At 37.5% G+C, this 26,174-nt stretch overlaps 1 protein-coding gene across 1 annotated transcript in view; it reads left to right on the forward strand.

The window, feature by feature from the left end:
- LOC131155172 (conserved oligomeric Golgi complex subunit 6) overlaps positions 1-25,928 on the forward strand; it is a 36,341-nt gene extending 10,413 nt beyond the window's left edge. The window contains exons 5-11 of the mRNA XM_058108120.1: positions 4,620-4,687; positions 22,964-23,087; positions 23,190-23,336; positions 23,444-23,707; positions 23,816-24,100; positions 24,578-24,724; positions 25,166-25,928. Of these exons, the coding sequence (XP_057964103.1) occupies positions 4,620-4,687; positions 22,964-23,087; positions 23,190-23,336; positions 23,444-23,707; positions 23,816-24,100; positions 24,578-24,724; positions 25,166-25,687 (1,557 nt within the window). The 3' untranslated portion in view covers positions 25,688-25,928. The remainder of the gene's footprint in view (positions 1-4,619; positions 4,688-22,963; positions 23,088-23,189; positions 23,337-23,443; positions 23,708-23,815; positions 24,101-24,577; positions 24,725-25,165) is intronic.
- The last annotated feature ends 246 nt before the right edge of the window (positions 25,929-26,174 follow it).

Below are 26,174 nucleotides of genomic sequence, written 5' to 3' on the forward strand. Positions count from 1 at the left end.
ATGCCATGAATATGGCTGTGTAGGTAGTATCATAGAGGTAATATTTGTCTACACCACATTTATTTTAAAGAAGGTGAACATGTCTATGTCAAATCAATATTAAGTTTTTGTTATGCGTTTTAAAAAAAAATGTTGGAAAGGGAAATAGATCCAGTAGCTGGATCAAATTGAGTCTCTTGTATTACCCTTTGCATCATGTGTTGTGTTCCCCTATCCCTGTCAAACAAATGTAAATACCATGTTATAATCACATACACTAGGACATTTTTTATTGCATGCACCTTTCCTCTCCCTTTGTGATCTTTTAATTCTCTGCATGGACAACTGCATGCCCAAAGTTCCATCTAGTACACCAAAGGTTCTCTATGCCAAATCCAATATATCAATAGCATCATACTAATGGTCTTAAATTTCCATGAAATTGTTGAAATTCCCATCAATTTCTGCTTTCCATCACTCTCAAAATCATAATGGCAGTCAATTTCGTCTAACATAATTTCCTTTGAAATTTCAATGAATCATCGGAGACACCACCCTTCGATCTATCACCTCCCATAAAAAGCATCACCGGAGCACCCTCACCAGTGGCACATGCACCCCATGCACCAGTGACCAGTAGTGAGAAACTTCCAGAGTGTTCTCTTGCTGCCAGAATTGTGAAATTGGTTCCAGCCATGAGAATTTGATGTTTTCTCTTGAGATTCGAGAAAAAAGCATCTCTTGTTTTTCATTCCCATTCCATAGGAATGAATACTATGATTCGCATTTCGAACAGGCATGCATACAACATCTATGGGATAACTTCTGTCTTGAAAGTTATTTGGCATTTTGTCAACGATTGCGAGAATTGCTCAAACTATCCCAATCGAACCTTCTTTTTTTCATTTTTTTTTTCTTTTTTATATTGAAAAAGTAAATAAGTCAACCTTTCGAATTGCTGCTGAATCCATGGGAGCCTGGCAAACTGAAACATCTTAGTAGCCAAAGGAAAAGAAAGCAAAAGTGATTCCCGTAGTAGCGGCAAGCGAAATGGGTGAAAGAAAATTCTTTTTTATCCCACGATTCATCAAGAAATCAACCCATCCAATCCAAAAAGGTAATTTTCTACGAGAAGTGAGAAATTCTCGCTGTGAGCACTAAAAAATTAGGTTCCATTGCTGCATTTTTGAGTTTTCTAAGTGAATTCATTTTGTCTACATGATACTCAAGATTAAAGGTTAAGAATGAAGTTTGTGGTTTGCATGAATAATTGAGGCTTGTTCCCAAATCAATATGAATCCTCGGTGATATATATTTGCGTCATGGTAACTAATGTTGAATTGTCTACAAAGGTGGACTTGTTATCCGGTTGGGTACAGAACACTAAAAATGTCTTGGAGACTATTACCAATGCTTTGAATACGCTAACAACTAAAGTTGCAACTTTAGGTAAGAGGCCCATGGAATTTCCTATACAAGATGGTGATGGTTTTTGAGTTGTGTGAAGGCCAAATAATCATTTGAGTAAGGAAAGTACTCTAGAAGTCTCAGATTTTAATGGTGATGGTTCTGCTAATGAATTTGATGATTGGATGTATTCTTTGGAGTACTATTTTTGATGGTATGACATGAATGAGACTAGAAAGTTGTATTTGTCTAAATCAAAATTGAAGGGAATTGCTCGAATTTGGTGGATTAAACAACAAGAGATCTTTAGACGAAGTTGATTGGTGAGATTACAATGTGGGATGAGATGAAGTGAGCAATGTAAAAGCAATTTGTGCCTCCCAATTATCAGCAGCTTGTTCATTTCCAACTCTTTGATTTGAAGCTAGAAGAAAAGATAGTTTGAAGTACACTAGTAGATACTATCATTTGGCTACTCGTGCCAACATAGAATGGAAAGAGGATGTAATGATAGCTTTGTATAGAAAAGGGTTGAAGCCAGCTATTGCCTCCAAACTTGTTGCATGTTATCTCATTATAGTCAGGGATGTAGAATAGGTTGCCACTCAAATTGAGGATATGCAACATAATCCTCCTAGAGCTACATCTGCCCTTCCATTTGATTAGAATACTAGTGGAGTTGCATGATTGAGCAATTGGGTAGAGGAGTTCAGACTAATACCCCTTGGAAGACTCCTGAACATTCCAGAACAACTTCTAAGAGCCAACCATCACTTAAATGCTTTAAATGTCAAGGTTTTGAGCATCGAGCTGCACAATGTCCTTACCAAGTCATGGACGTTGTGGAAGAAGATGCATTCAAGTAGTTGAAGTTGAAACTACCAGTGACTTAGATGATGATTGATGTCAATGTGAAAATCTGTTTAGTGCTTCGACGTGTGCTTTCTTCCTGTAAGGTTGAAGAAACAGAAGATTGGAGGCAGACCAACATATTTTAAACTCAGGTGATATGCCAAAAACAGATTATACTTTGGTCATTATTCCTGGTAGTTGCACAAATGTAGTTTCCAAGGAAGCTGTGAAGAAGTTAAATTTGGAAGTTGAGCCTCATCCTGAACCATACAAAATTGGGTGAATAATACCAACTTGAAGGTCCATGATTGTTGCTTACCTTCAAGATTGGTTCCATTGTGGAGACAATGCAATGTGATATCCTTCCTCTGAAAATTTGTCATATCCTTTTGGGCTGTCCATGGTTATTTGAGAGAAAGGTTAAGCGTGATGGATACAAGAATTCCTAGTCCCTCTCCATTGACAACAAGAAGTACAAGTTAATGCCATCATGAATCCTCATACTCACCAAGTTGAAGCATGCTGCTGGTTCCTTTCTTATGAAACGTGATGATTCTATTCATGGTGATGGGTTCGTTGGTACTTTCCCGTTCTCCTCGGAAGGAGGAAATTGATTTAGAACAAAAAGTGGGTATTTGGATGGATCATTTCAACCTAATGTGGAGGCCTATGTTGAAGAATAGGGTCAATGGTTTATTGGGTCCAAAACCCAAATGTTCTTAGTTAGTTAGTTGTTTAATTATGCGTGTTTAGTTTACTTGTATTAATATTATGTATATTGGGGGCTTGTTTGTAGCCTTATTCTATTCTAAGGGTATGTTTGTAATGTAATGTAGTTTTAGGGTTTTTATGTGTAATTTCATGTGACGAGGCTTTATTATAAATAGTGTGTGAAAAACATGTTGTAGGCAGTTATTGTTGAATTTGAATGTGAGACTTGAATGTGAGTTTCCCTTGTGTCTCCTCTCTCCTTTCTTCCCTCTTCCTCTTCCTCCCTTATCCTCTCCTACATTCTTTCATGGCTGCAGATCCTTGATGTTGCCCCTTTGTCATCTGTTATAATACATTTTCATTTCAGGTCACTGTATTCTAGGTGGGTGATTGCATGGAACTGGAGGGAGCTCGTTTCTCCTAAGTCTGTTGCTTGTATTAGTTGTTTTAGAGGGGTTCTACTTGCAGAAGTTTGTAAATGGGGCATTTTTGTATGGATATGCTACTCTCAAGAAAGAACTTGGGCACTTGTTTGTGACAGCTGCAGATCTTCAACATTTTTTGCATGAAATTGCTGTTCTCACAACCAAACTTGGGCACTTGTGCTTGAAACTTGACAGGCTGCTCAACCATGGCAATGGATTATAGGCCTGGTCTCCTTTTATCCTTATTTAGTCATCATAATATTAGGTACATTTGATCTGTTATGAGTTTTTTTGTGTATTTATTGCAAATACAAAGAGAAAGCAATATGAACTCATGAACTACACAACCTTATCATTTCGTGTACCATAGTTTTAGTTCTTCCAAATTGCACTGTTTTTCCTGTCTCTTTATGATATTTGTGGGTATGACGCCCCTACGAATTGTTAGTTGTTATGCTATATACATGTTCTGAGATGCAAAGAGGTAGCTTTTCCCTCTTAACCAAGATGAACGTCAATTAGGTTTCTTTTTGTTGCAATTGGCATTCTTTAATTGACTTGAAAAAATGCTAACATATCAGATGCACTTGTTCTGCCGTAAGATTATATGGGTGATTTGGTATATGTATATGAAAAATATGGGTTGATAATAGCCCATGATTTTGAGCTTGAGTTAATTGTCTTAAAAACATGTCAGAAATGGGTTTTGAATGTATTCATGGATTATTCCATTTTGGAACAGGCCTAGAGGCTGAGAGAGGAGCTACTGTTTGAGTATTTTATGGGAGATTGTCTCATGGTCTTTTTCAATGTTTATTTGCAATTTTTTCCTCTTTATTTGTAGCCTCCCTTTCGCAACACGCTCTCTCTCTCTCTCTCTCTCTCTCTCTCTCTCTCTCTCTCTCTCTCTCTCTCACACACACACACACACACACACACAAACACAAGCATTTAATGTATTTGTTAGCTGTAAAAGTATCAGGTATGGGCTCCCAATGCATGTGTAGATGTCTGAAAATAGATTTCTCATGTTATGGGAATACAAAATTGGTATTGCATATTTCTTTAGATTAGTGCTTGCTATTTTATGTTGTTTACATGGTGGGAGGTACAGCCGTACTGGTTTGCAATGAAGTTATTCTTGTACTCCCCTCTTTTATCTCCTTTTGTTTATTTGGGGTTCACTTTTCTTCACTTCTCAACTTCCGATAAAGAGATTATTATAATTTGTGAGCTGTTTCACAGCGTGCAGGTTTAGAGCTGATGGATATGATGGCAGTATACCAAGAAGGAGCCTATGAACGTCTATGCAGGTGACACTTCTCTAACATATACAAAATTTGAAATGTGCATCTTTTTGAACTTTGCCTTGTTTGTTGGTTTACAGCTTCTACCATGCAGGACCTATATTTTCACAAATGGAGATTGTTCTCTTTTTTAGTTGTCAAAGTGTGAAGGAAGATAGAATATGAAACAAATATATCACATGGATTTAGATATGGCACCAATTGAGGACTAAGAAAAATAATTCGTTTGAGAGGGTGAAGTCATGTAATAAAAATTAACCACGAGAATATGAGTAAGAACTTAGAAGTAATTTGATTTATGCTGAAAGTGCCACAAGACAAAAGGATCTATGCAGCCAGCCCAAGTAATTGAGAAGTAAGATTTTGTTCTCTTCATGGGATTGAGTCTAAACAAATAATGTGGGAATGCCCTCATCATGTGGTTGAATTTATGATGTGAAGTTTTGGGGTTTTGTAAAGAGCAAGAGAGGGAATGTGTTGTTGCAGTGTGCCTGTTTTGCTAATTGTTGGGTTCTATGGAAGGAAAGGAATTGTAGAATTTTTGAAGGTCAAGCCTCAGCTCCATTACTTTTTTTGACATCCTGTTCCCATGTTTCTTCTACTTTCTTCTTTCAGAATAATTTTTTTATTCTATCAAAAAAAAAAAAAAAAAATTTCCGAAAATCAATTTGGAAAGATTAGCTATATAAGTGGCTTTAAATGCCACATAGATATTATAAAAAGCAAAGAAGAAACTGAGAAATGTTTGAGGAATTTATGTCAATGCAATGGATCGTAATTTCTTGTTATAATGGTATTTATAAATATTTGGCTGTCTAGGAAATAAATGTTTTAGAAATTAAATGAAATTATTGTAATCACTAGATAGACAATTAAGTTCAATTCACCACTTTTTGTAAAATTGAAAAGGGATCTAATTAGAAATTTTTCTTGACTTAATTGAACTAATATGGCTAAATGAAGGACTAGAGAGGTATAGGAGTAATCTACCAAAGAATACCTTTCTTTTCTTTTTCTGGAGGAGAAAGATGTAGACAAAGTTGAAGAAATAGAAGAGATTTGAGTGAATGGAAAGGACAAGAAGCTAGAAACAAAGGATGAGTACAGCTTTGCTTTAAAGTGACAAGCCATAAACGAATCAGTTTAATGGTTTATCAAACTAGGTTATTTCTATAATAGGAGTGATATTTTGCTTTTATGGAAAGGAATATCTGTGTTATATATATAACCCTGTGTACTGGATCTTGCAGCTGTGTCCTGCATATATATCAAGTCATACAATGCTTCCCCTAGCATGTGACTCTATATTGCATGTGAAGAGGTGAACAAAGTGGACTTGAGCAGATGCACTGATATGAACTGAACAAAGTCCATACTGCATAAACCAAACATAAAACAGGAACAAGTGCAGATCATAGAACTTGAACCCAAGGGGAATGATACCATGTTTGACTACAAGTTGTCCCAATAGCTTAACCTGTAAGGAATTGTACCCAACCATTTACCCGTCAATTTAACAAATTAAGGGCCTGTCACTTGTGGAAAACATTTTGCAAAGAATTACAAGAATGCCACCTTGTTTCTGGTTTTTCAACATTTGTATAGATAAGCTGGCAAACAACTTTTTGTTTTTCAGATTTTCTATATGAATGTTGGAAAATTGGGAAATAAGGTGATATTTTTGTAATTCCTTGGAAAATTGAAATAGGGAATGAAAACCATAGTAGTCAAAGGCGCAACTGCGCAAGGCGCAGCAAGGCGCAGTGGGTACTTGGAGCTGAGGCGCGAGGCACAAGGCGAAGGCGCATGCCTCATGAAGGTGAGATGCACAATTATTAAAAATTGTGTACAATGCCTATTTGGTGGGTAAGAATATTACCTTACCTTGTGGACATATCTTGGACTTCTTGTGTGGTCAGAGCCTGTGTCTTCTTCCTATGGCATATTCCTCCGGCACAACTAGTTTCTACTCGTTCTGAGTATTTAGTTGGTCTCTGGTTACAGCCATATCTTCCCGCTACCCCACTTATCTTGGGACAGCATTCTAGATTCATATACGACATGTTTCTTACATCTTGAAACATGTGTCGTTGCATACAGTAAAGTCTTATCATTTGTCTTACTGTTTTAGCTCTAACTCCGAGAGTATCTGATACTTCTGTATCTCTCTCAAGTGGACATATCTTGCCTTCTTGTCCATTGGTTTCTCTCTTCTTATTCTATTTCTAAGAGATTCCTGATTAGGTAAGTTATACCCAGCGTCTCTTGTTTCGTTATTCAGATCTCTATAATCAATAACCATTCTGGAATTTGTTTCTCAAATTCCTTTATCATTTCATTTGGATAACTAATCCCTTTACTCGTGATAATCGTATCTGGATTTTTGAGCACAATATCAGCTTCTGGCATGGCCTTATGCCGTAATGCCTTCAGATTGTCCGACCAATTTTCTGAAAGCATCTTTTTGACTTCTTCAAGATTACTTTCTTCTTCTTCTGACTGATTTATCTTTAGGATCCTTTCTGATACCCATTCCTTCCAATTATCAAGTTTCTCCTGATAATCAGACCTTCTTTCCTCGACTAACATATAATTCCTTATATTAGTTTCTGAGGACTTAGGGATGAAATGGTTATCTAGGATTATTCCTTCTGAAAATATCGTAAATGGCTGATATTTTCTAAGAAACACAATTCCTAATAGAAAATCATTTGGTAATTCTAGAATTAAGCAAAGGATTTGTTCTTCATAATCTTTGCCGTTCATCCTAATCTTCACATTTTTGGCAATCTCTCCAATCCGGAGTAATGCACTGTTGCCAATTATGACTTGAAGATTCTCTGATTCCCAAGTTACTTCTGGAAACCTGATTCTTGTGCAAGACCACGTACATCCGGTATCAATAAGGGCTGTGCATTCTATCTTACTGATAGAAATGTTTACCAAAATTTCCCTTTCTTTGATTTTGGCACTCAAAATGGATGCTCTCATATATACTATATGGGATTGGTCTTCTTCCTTATCTGCAAAGATAGGGATCCTTATGGTTCTTTGACCAACTATCCTTCTGCTACTTGAGGGTCTTAATTCAGACGGTCTAGATCCTTCTGACCTTGTTTCTGAATTAATATCTTCCTCTCTTGATACACTCGCTCTACTAGGAGTATAATCACTTAGAGGCTCTGTTATAATTAATCTATTTGCCTCTTGTCGTACTAACTTTGGCAAAAGATTTTTCAATCTTTCCTCTGTTCTTGGGGTTACCCAAATCTGTGGCCAACTTAGTGTTCTCGGATTTACCACCTCTGGTTGTAATCCTCTAATTGAGTCGGTTTGATTTGTCTCGAAGAGTTGAGTGAATCAACTAACTCCCCTTTTGAGGGCTGGTTTCCCCGTATTATAGAACTTTAAATACAATCTGGCAATGAGTCTAATGTACCTCCTATCTGGGCTGCATTTTAACATATTCTGCCAGTCTCGTGTATTAACTCTAATCTGTAGAGTTTTCTCCACACTCTTATCTTGAAGATCCACATGTAAATTCGGCATAACTTTTATCCAGACTGCTCCTGAATGTAAGTTAGCCCTTGCTCCTCCTAGTAAGGACCTACCAAAATTACCAATACTTCCATCCGTAACTGTAATAAGGATAGGAAGATCTTGCCCTTTTCTTACTAATGGATCTATTCCAACCTGAATAATTCCATAGTGGACATATCTTGCCTTCTTGTCCATTGTTTTCTGGACTTCTTGTGTGGTGAGTAATGGAACAATAAACGTCCCTATATTTGTACTGGATATTTCTGCTGTTACCTCTTTCTCGATCACCTTTACAGTCTCTTTGTAAGGTATCCATGAGGCGTGGTATGCTTCAGCCCTACTGGCTCGAGGCATTCTCTATTCCTGACAATCCCTACTTTTTGAAGGAATTTCAGTTTCTGCAGTCTGCGCTAGATCTTCTTCTTCTTCTCGTACTAGAGAAACTAGTTTTGGTGCTTTGTCTACTGCTCACATCATGGCTAGTCTTAGCTGACTCAGCTTTAAATTATAAGGAGATTCTTCTTCTGAATCTTCCTCCTCTTCTCTAGATTCGGAGTATTATGAGAAAATAGAATATATACTCTCATCATCTGAGTCTATCTCCTCTCCCCAAATTGGTTCACAAAGTAGTTCCGAAGGATTTTCCATCAAGATACTCTTAAGGCTACCCTTCCTTTTCTCTGCTTCTGGACAATTATTAGCCTTATGACCCTTCTTGCCACAAAACCAACAACAGTCACAATTCTCCAGAGATTTTCCTTGTGGACATTTAGGATATCGTCCGTATTTCTTCTTAAACGATTCGCCCTTCTTGCCACAAAACCAACAACAGTCACAATTCTGCAGAGATTTTCCTTGCGGACATTTAGGATATCGTCCGTATTTCTTCTTAAACGATTGCTTGACATCTTCTCTAACCCTACTGGGTCTAAGATATCTCTTCTCCGGTTTTATGAGAATTTAATGGAAGAAGTTTGGAGAGAAAAATACTTCGAACTAGTTTATGCTAAAACCAATTTTGAATCTGATCCTATTGTGATAGATCTATAAAGAGTTAAGGAAGGTCTAGAATCACAACTAATAGAGATTGAAAGACAGATTAGCCTTTATAAAACACATCAATAGTTATATTATAATTTAAACTGCCAAAACATTCAATAGTAATTATGACAACCAAGTACCAAGTTCCAAGTGAAACAAACATTGTTCAACATAAGTAATTATGCATTCAAGATTTCAAGATTCAAATTAGAAATGAAATAAAATTGCTAGGTTGAAGGCCCAAAAACATCTTCAATTTCAAAAGAAAAGAGTACAATAAAATAGCAGCTAAATTCAGTAAAAAATGTTATATATTAATATATTTAAGAAAAATGTATAGTTTGTACATTGCATTTCCAAACAAATTAGAAAAAACAAGAAGAATCAGAAGAAGAAGAAGAAGAAGAAGGGCTCCTGCTGGTTTCCTACTGCTTCGAAGGATCGATTGGTCGAAGACGAACTTCTCCTGCTAGTTTCGTGCTATTTTGAAGGGTCGAAGACAAACTTCTCCTGCTAGTTTCGTGTTGTTTCGAAGGGTCAAGGACGAAGGGCTAGGGCGAGGGTTGGTTCTGGTTACGTTTTATTTCTTAACAACTTCAAAAATTTCAAGGCGCAACTCACTGCGCCGGAAGAATCAGTGCTCTTCAATGCGCTTACTTGCGCCTCTTGAAGGTCGCGTTGCCTGAAGAAGGATAAGGCACTAGCTTGTCGCCTCACTGCGCCTTGCACCTGAGGCGCGCTTTTAACTACTATGAAAACTGTTTTCTCTGTCTTAATAGGCCTTGACGCTATGTTTGAGAGTATAAATTTTGGACCTCAGATTTGGATTTGGGTGGATTTGGACAAATTTTAATACAATTTTATATTACATCTTACCCAGATCGAATACAAATCAAAATCCAAGAACCTCTTTAAACATAGGGTAAATGTTTGTGGCGTATAGTATATGTATATATTTTTTTTGAAGATTTATTTATTGCCTTGTTGTGACCTATTGGACATCGGTTCAAGTCCTAGGAAATAACCTTTTTGCATAAAAGAAGGGTAAAGGCTGCATTCATTGTGACGACCCTCCCCCAACCCTGGAGCCTTGTGGCCTAGTGTCATGAGCCAAGCTTATTTAGGGCATTATGCTTGCTTGTAACTGCTTGTCTTGTGTACAATGGATGTGTAACTATAATGTAATAGTAGTATAGGTTTTATTTTATTGAGTATGCTTATGACTTAGCATAAAATGAGAGTATGACTCCTCAGTTAGAAACTGTTGAGGATATTAGGAGCAGGAACTAAGGAAGAAGAAGGGGCTTGGTTTTAACTTGGATTTTGAAAAAGCTTATGATAGTTTGAGCTGGAATTTTTCGGATAAGATTTTAGTGAGGAAGGTTTTTGGTGAAAATGGTGCAAATGGATGAAAGGTTGTATGTCTAATGTGAATTTTGCGGTGATAGTGAATGGTGAGCCTAAATATTGGTTTAGGCCATGAGGGGAATTAGACTAGGGGGTCCTCTTTCTTCATTTTTGTTTGTGTTAGTGGTGGAAGTTTTGAGTAGGTTGGTTGATAGGGTGGTGGATAGAGGTTTAGTGAAAGGTCCTAAAGTGGGCAGGGAGGAGATTATGGTGTCACACTTGGATAGACTAAGCTGGAATTTTTCGGATAAGATCTTAGTGAGGAAGGTGTTTGGTGAAAATGGTGCAAATGGATGAAAGGTTGTATGTCTAATGTGAATTTTGAGGTGATAGTGAATGGTGAGCCTAAATCTTGGTTTAGGTCATGAGGGGAATTTGACAAGGGGATCCTCTTTCATCGTTTTTGTTTGTGTTAGTGGTGGATGTTTTGAGTATGTTGGTTGATAGGGCGGTGGATAGAGGTTTAGTGAAAGGTCCTAAAGTGGGCAGGGAGGAGATTATGGTGTCACACTTTTAGTTTGCAAATGATACTATTTTTTTCTTGGAGGACTATAAGTCTTCTGTTTTAAATATAATGGGGCTTCTTTCATATTTTTGAAATGGTCTCGGGGTTGAAGATTAATATGGGAAAGAGTGGAATCGTGGCTATTAACGTGCCTGTAGAGAGTGTTAGGGAATTAGCTTTGCAAGTTGGGTGTGCTGAGTTCGGGTGGCTGATGTCCTATTTAGGGGTTTCTTTGGGGGGCAATCCTAGAGTAGCTAGTTTTTGGGATTTGGTGGTGGAAAGAGTGTCCAAGCATTTAGACTGGTTGAAGGGAGCCCTTTTTTCTTTGGGAGGGAGGATTACTCTAATTTAGGCTTGTCTTTCTAGTATTCTGTTGTATTTTCTGTCTATTTTTAAAATTTCAATGGAGTCACTTGTAAGATTGTGAAAATTATGGGAGGATTTTTGTGGTCAGGAGTAGTGGGTTTCAGGGATCACTTTTTGAATTGGGAGGTGGTGTGTAGGATTAGGAGTGAGGGTGGTTTGGGTCTTGGAAATTTGGTTTCCAAGAACACGGCTCTTTTGGTTAGCTTTGGTGGTTCCTGTTTGAGGTTTCCTCCTTGTGGCATAAAGTTATCAAAAGTAAATTTATTAATCAGTTTATTCATCAACAAGTTTATTTTGTTCTAGCCAAGTCAAATCTGTTGTCCAGACCAAGTCAGGCTGTACTCAAATAAGACTGATCCAGCTTTGGTATAGTTGATCCAACCCAGTTTTTGCAGAAAAAAAATGAGAAGGGCCGCCGGGGGGGGGGGGGGGGGGGGGGGGAGGGGGAGGGGGAGGGGAAGGAAGTACTGTAACCATAGACCAATTCGAGCTTGTTCAGCAAGATGTGCTTGAAATGGTGTGGATAAATACTCCCCATCCTTCTAGAACAGAATAATCTGGATTTAGAATTGTGTAACAAGAAAGTGTAAATATGAACAGTAAACTGACAGAAGTAATGGCCCTGTTTAGATACGTTGATAAAAGAGCCTGTACTTATGATCTAGGGTACTATTCTAACAGTTACTGATCTAAGTAGTCAGTCCAGTTTTCCCAGCCAAAGCTGAAACTCTAGCCCATCGCAATCACACCTATAGCCATGCCCAAGGGTTTTATTGCAGGGAAATTGGGGAATTTGAAAGGATGGAAAATAGAAAGAGAAAATAGGGTTGATGGGAATCCTACTTCTATTAGGAATAGTGGGCATGGTTCGATTAACCGAACCATACCCCAAAAATTTATAACGATTTGAAGTTTTGGTTCCCCCAAAAAGGCGAGCCAAAACTGAACCATTTAAAATGGTTAACCAAACTTTGATAAATTGGTTTTTAGACCATAACCAATGGCTAACCATACCGAGCTGATAAACCTTTGGCGATTGGAGAGAGAGAGGGAGCTTCACCATGGCCAAGAACAACAGCTGAACAACGTGAAGCCTGACCCTAATGTGCTGCGGGGGAGAGGGACGGCCCTAATGTGCTGTGAGGGGGGCCTAGCTGTCTGCTGAAGCCAGAGATGCTGCTGTCACTGGGGATGGTGCTAGCACTTCAACGATTGTGAGGTTGTCTACTGAAGCAGAAAGATACATTTGCCACCCTTCAGCCAGTGAAAAAATCGCCATTGATGAATGGAAAGTCTAGCGGGCATCCTCCAAAGAAATCCAAGGTTGCAGATTGCTCAAGTTTGTCAGAGGGAGCGCTGCAGCAAGGTCTCCAGCTGTGCTGCATCAAGAATGAGGGGATGGCTGCAGAGGTGAAGCCCCTAATGGCTGCCATGGGGTGTTGAGTTGTGAGAATGGCAGGTGGGAGACACGAGAGTTAGTGGCGGGCTAGGGTTTTGGAGGTTTCAAAGTCAAACAGAAAAGGGAAAGGTTGTTTGGAGTATTGGGGTAAAATGGGTAATACAAGATATAATGATTTGCAGGTTTATTTTTTAAAATATTATATAATATATAATTATAAACTATATTCTTCTATTTTCGTAATATATCTGTTTGGTTTGACTAACTGTAGTTATTGAAAGGGCTGAACAGAAATTGAACCAATAATGGGGGGAAAAAAAAAAAAAAAGGACTGAAGCCGAAGAGAAAAAATGGTTACCCAAATTTCTTAGATTGGTTTGGTTTGGATTTACAATTTGGTTCGGTTTTTTGGTTTTCCGGTTTTTCTTTCCAACCCTATTAGGAATGTAAAAAATCCCAATCAAAGTCCTTAATGGACTCAATCCTAATTGATTTGGGAATCCTAACACATTAGCTAGAAATTCCAATTGATTTGGGAATCCTAACATTCCCGCCTCCTTCAAATTAGCCCTATCCTCGAGGTTGAGTAGCAGTAAACACTAGGAATCTCTCCTCCAAGGATTGCTAACTTTCAAAGTTGCTTCTTCAGTTGGTGAGTGAGACTAGTGAATTAAGAACTCCTGTGATGTCTCGATTTCTACATTTAACCACTTTGCAATCTATAATTTCTTGTGGCCGCACTTAAACTCACTACGGGTGCAATATTGGGCAAATGGCGTTGCATGGTAACTTTCTCCCCTAACTTCTTCTTGAAGCAAAAGACTTGAAAAACTTGATTTACCTTAGAACTTGGTAGATCACGACAATAAGCAAGAGGGCCTATATAAGTTCCAAGATCTTATAAGGCTGATAGAACTGAGGCGAAAACTTCATTAAAGAATGAACAACCACTGATATTTGTTTATAGGGCTGTAGCCTGAGAAAAATCCAATCTCTTGCTAAGAATTCCCTTTCGCTACGATGCTTACTAGCTTGCTATTTCATACAGCTTGAGTTGCAACAAAACTTTCCATATGGATTTAAAGCACTCTGTCTCTATCATGTAACTCCTTGTCAAGTTTATCAATTCTAGACTAGTTGAATATCTAGCAAGGACAGGAGGAGCTCAACCATAAACAACCTCAAATGGAGCCAACTTGATGAAGGAATGATAAGTGGTATTATACAGCCATTATGCTCATCGCTTTAAAGTCTCCAAGCACTTATTAACAACTTCAATCTGCCCATTTGATTGTGGATGATATGCTTTCTCTTATGTTTTTTGCAAATGGAAAATTTCCTTCTAAAAGTTGCTAGTAAAGAATTTTTCACTGTCACTGACAATAGATTGAGGAATTCCATGCAACTTGACAATGTTCTTGACAAAAGTATGAACAACACTTGTGTTAGCATAAGGGCGAGTTATAGCACAAAGCCATATTTTGTGAGACATTCCGCAACAACAAAAATAGTAGATTTCCCATGAGAAGGTGGTAGTCTCTTAATGAAATCGATGGAGATATCAATCCAAGCTTCTTTTGGAATCGAAAGAGGCTGTAAAAGGTCTAGACTTGCCATTGTTTCACTTTTACCCTGTTAACAAACATCTCATTCTACCACAAAATTTTTGATTTCATCCTTCATTCCCTTCTAGTAAAACTCTTGAGAAATGCGCTTGTAGGTTCTAATAAATCCGAAGTGACTTGGAACAAGTGATGCATGTAATTCTTGCAATATGGTTTTCTTGTGGGCTGAATTAAGCACTAATAAAATTCTCCCCTTATATAGTACATTTAAAGAGTCCCAAAATTAAGGAGGGACTGAAGTTGGCTATTATTTTAGCCTTTGGATAATATCTATAGTCTTTGTTTTTTGCCACCATTCCTTCCTGATTTGGTCAAGAGTAGTACATGTTGGTATAAAAAAATAGGTACTAGTTCAATTTGCTTAAGAGGTCGTGAGAGTGAATTTGTGACCACATTCTCTGCCCCCTGTAAATAATCTCGTAGTCATAGCCTAACAACTAAGTGGCCCACTATGTTGTTCCATGGAAGAGATTTGTTGCGCCAAAAAATAATTGAGGCTATTGTGGTCATTTTGGATTTGGAAATGCTGGCCAATTAAATATGGTCTCCACTTTGTAACTGCATGCGCAACGTTTAGCATCTCTGTTGACGCCCTATTTTGCCCAAGATCAATTTAGCCAATATTTAAGTTAATTCATAATTAGTTGGATGATTAAGGTGCAAAAAGTGAGTCAAGAGCAATTAGTTAAGGGCCCTTGATATTTTCTAGTGTTTTAGCATGCGTGTTGTGGGCTCAAGGTATTTTTGAACTTCAATTTTACATTTTAGGGATTTTTACTCACTTATTTTGAATGGGAGATATCTGTAGCTCATTTAGTCTTTTCCATTGAGGATAGGTGTTGCCCAAGCATCTTTTTGGGTAGGGAATGAAATTCTTTGTTGTTTGAGGGGTGCTTTTGGAAGAGTGAGATATTAAGGCAAAACCCTAGCCCCTTATTTTATAAAAAAGAGTGCTTGGGAGTCCAGTGAGGGGATTCACGTTCAGTACATTGGAGGGATTCATGCTCAAGTTTTAGAGGAGGACACACTTACTTTGAATACCAATAGATAGAAAATTCACTCAATTGGAGGCATAAGTTGAAACACATTCATGCTACATACGTTCAAGAAGAGGGAGACAACTTAGGATTTCATGCATCTTCTTAGTATTGGGTTTTCTCTTAGCATTCTAGGCTTTTAAAAGAATAAGAACAAGGTATGCATGTTGATCTCTCTCATATATTTTTATGTAGCTTAATTTGCATTTTGTGTTATGGATGATAAGAAGAAGATTAAAGCATGAGTATGATGTTTTTTTGAATATGGATGAATTTTGATGTTAAGCTTAACTTATGATTTCTTCAAGTTTGCATTAAAATAAAAATATTTCTTCTGTGTGTATTAAAATTCCAATTTTTATTATATGGTTGTGTTTAAAGTTGCAAACTTTGTTCCATGCTTGTGTTAGAACTATGATCTTCATACCATACTTGGGTTAAAGCTATAATCTTTATCTTGTCTTGGTGTGAAATTTGAAGTTTGGATTCCATGTTTGTTGCAAATTTCTTCATCCATGAATAAATTAAAGCATGTGATTTTTTTCTTTTTGATAAAAGAAAAAACATTTTTGATGTTTTGTGGATTTTTGCTAGAGAGAGAGAGATAGAGAATAAAGATCTAGTTCTAGGGCTTTTGGTGGCTAGGACAGGACCGGTGGGGTATTTTCCAGAAAACGGCGACAAAAACAAATGGGTTGGTGAGAGCTGGTGATTTAGTCACCTGCAAGGGGCAGGCTTTGCCCATGCAGTAGTAGTGGCATTGTGGCAACTAGGGAGGAATGTAGTAGAAGAAAGGGGAAAAGGAGAGGTGTGGTGGTGATGGCGAGAGGAGTCTCTAGTTGCAGCTGGCTACAATGGTCTAGTGGTTAAGTGGCGGGGTAGACAAGCCTTGCAGCATTGCAGCAGGGGCGCACTGAAACCCTAGGGCCCAAGAAGCTTGAAGATGATGAAAAGCGGCCATCTTCCCCTATGTGTGTTTTTGCTGAAAGTTGAAATGGTTGACTGATTCAGCTAGACCAATCAACCAGTTTTTCTTTTCTTTTATGTTATTAATTTTTTTTTTGCATTCAACTCTAAAAATTGATTTAATTCATAAAAAATAAAAAAATTAAAAAGAAAAAGAGTTCTATTGTTATCTTGAGCATTTTTGGTAATATTTCAAAGTACTATTATTATTATTATTATTATTATTATTATTATTGAATCAAAAATCTAAAAAAAGGAAAAAGTAGTAGGATATTTTAAAAAATAATGTTCTTCAATCTTCACTATTAGCATTAGATTATTATTGCTTGCATTATTATGATTATAATTATTATTACTATTTTTTATTTGTTAGAACTTAGAATACCACTTACCTTAAAGCTTAAGTTATTAGGTTGGGCCAACAACCTATATCAAGCTTAACACTCTCCTGCACATGCAGTTCGATAGCATGTGGAGATATAAACACACAATAAATAGCACCAACTATTGGGAGTACAATAATTTTTTTAAACATTAACAATAAATGCGTGCAACAATAAATGACTCTAGGGCCTTCTAGTATCTAGCTCTGATACTATGTTAGACTACCACTTTATCTAAAAGTTTAAGCTGTTAGGTTGTGGGCTACAATGCATATCATATTTAAGACTATTCATTTTAATAATTTAAAAATAAAAAATAAAAAGAGAAAATTTTCTAAAATTGCTAGGGTACTTTCTAGGGTTTTTAGAGTCTTTAGGGCTTTCTTTGCAGAAAATTAGGGTTTCCAAATTGGTCAAAAAAAAAAAAAAGCGGAAAAATCTAAAAGTCAAAATGAGTTTCTTTGTATATAAAGTTTTGATTCTTCTTTGTTTTGTTTCTCAATTTAGGAGGATTGGATCTTTGTAAATAGGAAATTTAGGTTGAAATTGTTTAATTGTTTTTTTTAGATTAGGTAAGTGTTGCATGTGAACTTATTTCTAGCTTTAGTGGTTGTGCTGCTATTTTTCATTGTTAATGCATCTTGACTTTGGTAACTTTGATATATTTGGAATGTTTGCTTCCATTGCAGATTTTACTATTATTTTGGCACGTTAGCTTACGTTTATTTTTTATTTTTTTATTTTTTGCATAATTATGTAGATATCGCTCCATTTTGTAACTTGCTTTCATATGTTATATGCTTTTTCAAATATTGAAAACCCTAATAAAAAGGAATTTGATGATTAAACTCGAAAATGGCGTGCTAACGTTCTTTTAGGATTTTCTAGATGAGAGAAGCGCTATGATCTTGATCGAGATAACAAATGATCATGGAGTGGAAGAATATTTGAAGGATGGTAAACTAAACTTAAAAGGGAGAATTAAAATGGTCATGCATTATTCATGTTTGAATTCCTAAGTTATTATGGTGCTATTTGAAAAGACGGGTGTGTAGGAGGCTCTAGTCCCTTCCAATCGTACAACTGTACTCTTGGTATTGTAGACTATGACAATTGATTCCTTGGATCTAAGTTTAGCTAGTCATACTTAGATTGTCATCCCCATTGGGACTTGAAATCCTTGGTTTGCATGTGTTGACAATCTCTTTGTCATAAACAGACATACTGATGTGGGATGGAGAAAGAGCTTTACTAGTAAAAGCAATGGGTGCCCATCTTGCATTAAAACTGCACCAATGCCAACTCTTGATGCATCAAAATCAATGATGAACACCATGCTGAATCTGGCAATGCTAGGACTGGTGTGGTGGACATTGCATGCTTAAGCTTGACAAAGGCTTGTTAAGCTTCTTCTCTCCGTTTGAATGCATTCTTTTTCTGTAGAGTGATCAGTGGGGTATTATTCTTTTCGTTATCCTTGGCAAACTTGTAGTGACCAAACAAATCCAAAAATCCTCGTAGTATCTTGACTGGGAATAAGCTAGTCTATCATCGCTTGTACTTTAGAAGGATCAATTGAAACACTTCCCTAGGAAGCAATATGCCCAAGGTATTCACATGTGGTAAAGCAAAGCTTCATTGAGATTCTTTGACAAACAGATGATGCTCATGAAGATTGGTGAGTATAGTTCGCAAATGACGTAATGATCTCCAAGATGAGCTATATATCAGAATATCATAAAAAAATATGAGAACAAACTTGCATAGGTAGGGAAATGTCCTTCACAAGACTCTGGAAGGAGGAAGGTGCATTGGCTAGCCCAAAAGGCATAACCAAGAACTTATAATGGTCATTGTGAGTTTTGAATGTTGTCTTCTGAATGTCATCCTCATGTACTAGAATCTACCAATAACCTGATCTTAAATCGAGTTTGGTAAACCACTTGGCACCTCCAAACTCATCTAACAACTTATCCACAATAGGTATAAGATATTTGTCCTTTACAGTGCTTTTGTTTGGTGCTTGATAATCAACACACATCTGCCAAGAACTATTGTTCTTCACCAATAAGATAGGAGAAGAATATGGATTGACACTTGGTTGAATTATGCCATCATCTAACTTTTATTGCACTATCTTTTCTATTTTTTCTTCTTGAAAATAAGTATAGCGATAAGGACAAACATTAGTAGGGACGCTACTTGGCAATAAAAGGAATGTGGTGATCATGTGTTCATTGAGGTGGCAATCCCTAGGGCTCCACAAACAAGTTAGAAAATTCTGAAATAAGAGATTATAGCCTTTCATACTAGCCAGATTGATGTTGTAACTCCTCTGGTGCTCAAAGCTGTACCAGGAAACCATGTTGCTCCTTAGAAGCTTCTCCACATGATGGCTTCAAAGTTCAATTTGTAGTGACATCACCACAATGTTTGCCTTTAAGAGTCACTCTTTGGCCATGCACGAAAAACTTTATAACCTATTTAGAAAAATTCCAAGTTATATCACCAAAAGTTTGTAACCATTCAATACCCAAAACCACTTCGTTGCAAAACCAAGTCAAGATGATACAGATCAGTCTTCTAGTGGCAGCAAAAATAAATCAACATACAACTCATAATTCTGAACAGTAAGTTTAACCTTTAGATACTTGCTTTGACATGTCAAGGTCGTTCCTGCTGCAACCTTACATCTAACTTTTCACATTGCTCCACGGGATAGGCTAGCTGTTTAGCAATTTTAGTATCCATGAAATTATTAGTGTTACTTGTATCAATTTTAGGAAGCCGTTAATTTTTGTGATTTGAGGATTAGCATACCTAGCTAAAGCATGAACTAAAGAACTGATAGATTCGTGATTATCATCTAATTTCATACCTTGCTGATCCGAATTAGCACAATCATCCTCAACCACTTTTGGCTCCTCTATTGGTTCAATTGTTAAGAGTCGTCCCCTTTTGTAATAGTGCCCCTTGTGCTACTTATCATCACAATGCCAGCTCAAACCCTTTGTCTTTGGCTCCTTAAGTTTCTCTTGATTCAATTGTTTGGTAGGGGGATTGCGAGGAGCAGGTGGTATGATAGTGCTTTTGACATTTTGCTCACTAATGGTCTAGCTACAGTGATGTTATTCTTTTCCTAACTGCTCTTCTTCCATCCTTACAAAGGAAATTGCGGCGGTCATAGTCCATGACTGATGCACTTTGACCTCACGTCAAACGTCCAGTAGGAGACCTTCAATAAAAGTACTAACGAGTTGGCTTTCCTCCCAATCTTTAGTTATATTTGATAGCCGCTCAAATCATGTCGAGTACTCCAATATAGTGCTAGTTTGGTTTATCTTGGCAAGCTCTCCATCAATATTCGCATATCCAGTGGGCGAAAATCAGACAAGTACTCTGGCATTCCATAACAAGCTTCAAATTAGTCATACCATTGAATAGCATCACCATCCAGACTAATAGCTGCAATCTCAACTTTAGATGTTTCTGGAGTGTGGTGAAAGTGATGTTATTTTTCAGCTCGAAAAACCCAACTAGCAGGTCATCACTGTCCCACAGAGGAAATTCCATCTTCATACAAGAAAGACCATGATCATGCTTTCCTTGGTAACCTCCTTTGTGCACATTTGGCTGCTCCCTACAATTAGCTGACATAGAGGCATCATTTCACTCTCTTTACATAAAGATGCACCGAGTAATTTAGAGAGGGATTCTTGGATCTCGCCAATTTGAGGCTTAAACATATTGCTAATTTCATCCTTAGCCTAGCTTCCATCTGGTACTCAGCTGAATTTTCTAAGGCCATTGTGTATGAGTGATCAAGGATTCCAAGGTCTTGCGTTTTTTAGTGGGTTAATAGCATCTACATGAATGTCAGCTCTGATACCAAATGATAGGATCCTAGGGTTTTAACATGGGGAAATTAGGGGATTGAAAGGATGGAAATAGAAAGAGAAAATAGGGTTATTTCGAGGGGATTTGCCTCCAAATTAGATGAAGGCTTTGAATTATGTTATTGCTTGTATTGAAAGGCTCCATAAGGTTACATACATACATACATATACATACATACATACATACATATATATACATACATATATATATATATAGGATAGGTAATCCTACTCGCATTAGGAATGGAAAAAATCCAATCGAAGTCTTTAATGGACTGAATTCTAATTGATTTTGGAATCCTAACAAATTAACTAGAATTCTCAATTGATTTGAAAATCCTACAAGCCACCACCCACAGCTCCCAACCAGCTGATCTTCATGCTGAACAACTTCTGAGTGATCCACTGTAATCTCCTTTCCCTTCAATCTTGGGTCATGACCAGGGCCCCATTGTTATCAAAAACTTGCCAGCGGCAGTGGCAGCACTGCAAGCTGCTTGTTGCTCATCTCCAACATCGATTCATGGCTCTTCCATTTACCTTCTGTGTGTGCTATTGAATGCAAGAACCTCCCAAATCCCTAACCCACACCCTCAATTCAATCCTTGCTGTTGTCATCATCACCCCACCATCACTCTTGCATACATATGTCATTGTGACCAAGGACCAATTTGAGCCTGTTCAGTGAGATGTGCTTGAACTGAAGATCTTGAGAGATCCATGCCCTTGTAGAACAGACAAATCTGGATCTACAACATTACAAGAAGGAAATTGTAGGCATGAACAATGAACTGAGAGAAGTAATTAGATACATAGATAGAAGAAGCTGTAGTTACAAATGAGCAAACCGCTCCAACATTAGAGTTAAGAAAAGCAATTCGGTATTGTTAAAGCTCGCAACTGGACCACAAAGAACTTACTGTTGAAGAAGAGAAGGAGATGTATGTGGAGATGTTTGTGAGCCTGTCTCGAAGCCAGAGCTGCAACCAGTTGCATTGGCAGTAGAATCAGAGGGCATAAAGGATCTTCCAAAATTGAATTATAAGCTCAAAGAATCTGTGAAAGAACTCGAGGAAATTGCAGAGATTAAGGTACTTATGGAGAGTAAATCCATCGAGCTCAAGGGTGAAGATATGAGATTGCATGTGTTGAATCTATCATTCCAGAGAAGTTTGTTTCTGATGACTTTATCCATTTGTTTTCATAACTATTTTGAAACTTGCAGATCCATTGTTCATTTCCAATTTTGCTCGACTCATTAATTTGTCATCCTTCAAATGTTTAAAACTTGAGGTTGAATTTTTTTCCCAACCAGGGGAGGATGGTGGGGAAGGTCAAGAGGTCACGTATGAGCAGGATTAAGGCATTTGGAGATGTATTTGTTTACCATATATGTAGGCATAATTTAAAATTTTTGGACTTATGCATGTAGTTTTCAGCACTTAGGGATTTACTATCATGTTTCATCAATTAGGGATTTGCTATTAGTTCCCAATATTTCCTTATTTAGGTATTTGCTATTATTCCCTAGAGATTGTTTCCTTACGGATTTGATATTATTCCTAGAGATTGATATCCTTTATTTAGTTTTAGGAGAATGCCTATGTAAAGGCTTGAAGTGTAATCGTGAGCCCTAAATTATGTCTTGCTCTGATTTTCCCATTTTATTTTCTGTTGTCTTCTTTTAGTTCTCTTAAATTTCTATCATTTTCTTGCTTAATTTTCTGTTGCCAATCAATTCTGCATCAATAACAGCTATGTGCTGTGTACATCATCTAACCAACACTGCCTGTCATGCATGACCTTATCTTGCACATGGAGGGTTCAACTTGAGCAGATGTATTTTTATGAACAGAACTGCATATGCCAAGCAAAACACAGGAGCAAATGCAGATAACCACACACAAGCATATTCACAAAAACTGGCCATGCTCTTGTACTGGACTTAAGCTTCTGAGCGCAAACCCTGACAATTTTACTTGAATAAATAGATTCCCTAGCTATCAATTTTTTGAGGGAATCTGTGTTTTTTAATCTTATTTAATGGTTTGCATTTATTCTGCTGTGTTGTCCTTGTGTGGGTCAGAAAATGTAAGGCTCATTTTTTTGGCTTCTAGGTGGGTTCAGGCAGAGTGTAGGAACCTAGGTGACACTGATAATCCTGAAGTTAGTGAGCTTTTGAAAACAGCAGTTCGCTGCCTTAAAGAAAGGCCTGTCCTATTCAAATACTGTGCAGAAGAGGTGATATAATAGTGGATTAAGCTTATTTTTTTCAGTAAATTGCAGTATGCCTTGGTTTCTATCTAGTATTATGTCAGAAAGCATCATGTTTGAGTTATACAGGTAGCAAATATGAGGCATAATGCATTGTTTAGAAGATTTATTAGTGCTCTTACACGTGGAGGATCTGGTGGATTGCCTAGACCAATTGAGGTGCATGCTCATGATCCTTTACGATATGTGGGTGATATGCTCGGCTGGCTGCATCAGGTATGACATATTGATCCTTTTGGTTTCAGCATTCTGATAGTGCTGGATTCCTTGGGCTTTTTTTTACTCTAATTGCTGCTTTGTTTTTGATGGTTTTCTTTATGCAGGCCTTGGCGTCTGAAAGGGAACTTGTTCTTGTGCTACTTGATCCAGATGCTGTGGTAGATATTGGACCAACTGCACGACGGTTCTCCAGTAGCATGGAGAGTGATTCTGGAAAAGTGGGATCTGACTTGACCTTTGTTCTGGATAGGATTTTTGAAGGGGTTTGTCGGCCATTTAAAGTGAGAGTTGAACAAGTTTTGCAGTCTCAACCAAGTCTTATAATTTCATACAAACTCAGTAATACTTTGGAGTTTTACAGTTACACTGTGAGTTGAGTTATATCCTCTCCCTCTCTACACTCCTACCACCAAGTCACTTGTACATACCTATGTTGTCTTTATGGTTATAACTGTTTCTTTCTCCCCTTATTTTAGATATCAGATTTACTCGGGAGAGAAACAGCTCTCTGTAATACACTTTGGCTACTTAAGGATGCTGCTCAGAAAACATTTTTTGACATTCTCAAAACTCGAGGTGAAAAGCTTTTACGATACCCTCCCCTTGTTGCTGTTGATCTTTCTCCACCGCCTGCAGTGAGGGAAGGAGTCTCAGTGTTGCTTGAAATAATTGAAACACATGACAGCATGATGGTTCCTGTTTCTGGAAAGAAGCCAGTATTTGATCCTGTGATATCTGCATTTTTGGATCCTATAATTCAGGTGTGTGGTAACATTTAATGGTGCAAGTTGCGATGTGTTTGATGCACCTGCTATGGGTTGCCTGGCACTGGACTAAATGGCACATTTGCAAGATGTACATGATGGTTCATTAAGATGAAATATTTAACTTTTACTCGAACTGAAATAGTTTTTATTTATTTATTTTGGGATGATATAACCTTGCGAATGAATACTGCCCTGGTGAGTCATTTAATGCATTAATAGGTTCCAAGTTGAATTCTTTTCTGGGCAAACTTGTCTTCCACAGCAACCTAAATACATGTTTGCTGAGTGTTGAATTATTGAAAAATTTGTTTGTGCCTTTGTGGTACCTCCTATGTAGTATTTTTGAGAGTTTGATATTGGATAAATTCAGTCAATCCTTTAAAAATTTTATTGAGGTTTGAGATCTTGTAGGACTGAACTCTCTGGACAGCAGTATATGGTATAATTTTTTTTTACTGCCAATTATTGTAGATGTGTGAGCGGGCAGCAGAGGCGCAGAAGTCCAAGGGAACTGTCCACTCATCAAGACGAAGCAGAATGAGCTCTGACTCGGGCCAAACTAGTAAATCATCAGTTGATGCAATCTTTTCAAACGGCAGCTCTGCCTTGTCCTCTCAGGTTTTGCTCTTGATTATTTTTCTTTTTTCTTTAATATGTTTAGTCTCTATCTCTCCCTCCCTCTCTCTCTCTCTCTCTCTCTCTCTCTCTCTCTCTCTCACACACACACACACACACACACACAAGAGTACAAAAAATGAAATGGTTTTAATGCTACTCAAATTATTTTTAAAACTTCACTTGTAAAAAAAAAAAAAAACAATTCTTAATCATCCCTTAACTCATTGTATTTTCTATTTATATCTAGTAACTTAATTTAAACTATCAGGGTCATTTATTTCCCTTATTTGTGGTCTGCACAAATGGATAGCCAATTTGGACATTCAAAATATGTCATGAATTCATAATCTTGCGACATAACTGAATGGCTTTAATTTTGTGTGAAGGCTTCTTGTTTGCTATGGATTCCTATTTTCTGACACAATGCATGCATGCACGCAGAATAGTGAAACACCTTCCAAGATATTCCTCATCAACTGCTTGTGCGCCATCCAACAGCCTTTATTAGGACATGAGGTTGCTACTGAATATGTGAAAAATCTTGGAGCAATAATAAATAATCACATACGGGTTCTTGTCGAAAAAGAAGTGGATTCCATTCTTAGAAGATGCGGCTTGCTGCACAAGATGACTCACTTCCGTAATTCATTCGACAGTGAGGCTGGCGATGCAATTTTAGGGCCACCGCTGGCAGAAATAGAGGAAACATCTCCAGTCTCTCTTTCGGAGTGTCTGAAGGCTTTCTTTGGGCTTGTTTTGGGAAGTGAAAATTCCCTGCCGGAGTTTGAGCTGATGCAGGTTCCAAGGTTGCGTGCTGAAGCTTCTATTCAGGTGGCTAGATTACTGGCTGAAAGTTATGAACTCATTTACAAGGCAATCCTGGACCCCAAGAATGGCTATCCCGACCCGAAGATATTAGCAAGGCATCCTCCAGACCAGATAAGGACCATTTTAGGTATATAATACCGTGTTGAAATGCCGATCCCCATATTATTGTCAGATTGAAGAAGTTAAAATTTGTCATTTCCTTTCCCATCTTCCAATTTTACTCTGCAGAAACTGCTAGTTTACTTGATTCGGATGTAGGAATCTTAGAATCCATTGCTGCTGTTGTGATTTATGGTTTCACTTATAACAATGATGTACAAAAATGACCTCAATGAAGCCCTCTACCTATACTATATGGTTGATTACTCTTCCTGGATTTCTTCTTTTAATTTGGCTAATATGGGTTTTTTGGTTGATCCTTGCTACTACCTTAATGAGCAAACTTCCCTCGCTGCATCAATGAAGTAACTTTGTATTCTGTGGTTTGTATCACTTGCCTGGCCTTTGAATTAATAATATACCAATGCTTCACGGCTTTGTCAAAATGTGACGACTTCTGATCATTAAATACTTCCAATGAATACACTTATTCAATACTGCAAGTAAATGAACGGAGGGGAGA

The sequence above is a fragment of the Malania oleifera genome, chromosome 5 (genome assembly GCF_029873635.1).
Source record: "Malania oleifera isolate guangnan ecotype guangnan chromosome 5, ASM2987363v1, whole genome shotgun sequence".
NCBI lineage: Eukaryota > Viridiplantae > Streptophyta > Magnoliopsida > Santalales > Ximeniaceae > Malania > Malania oleifera.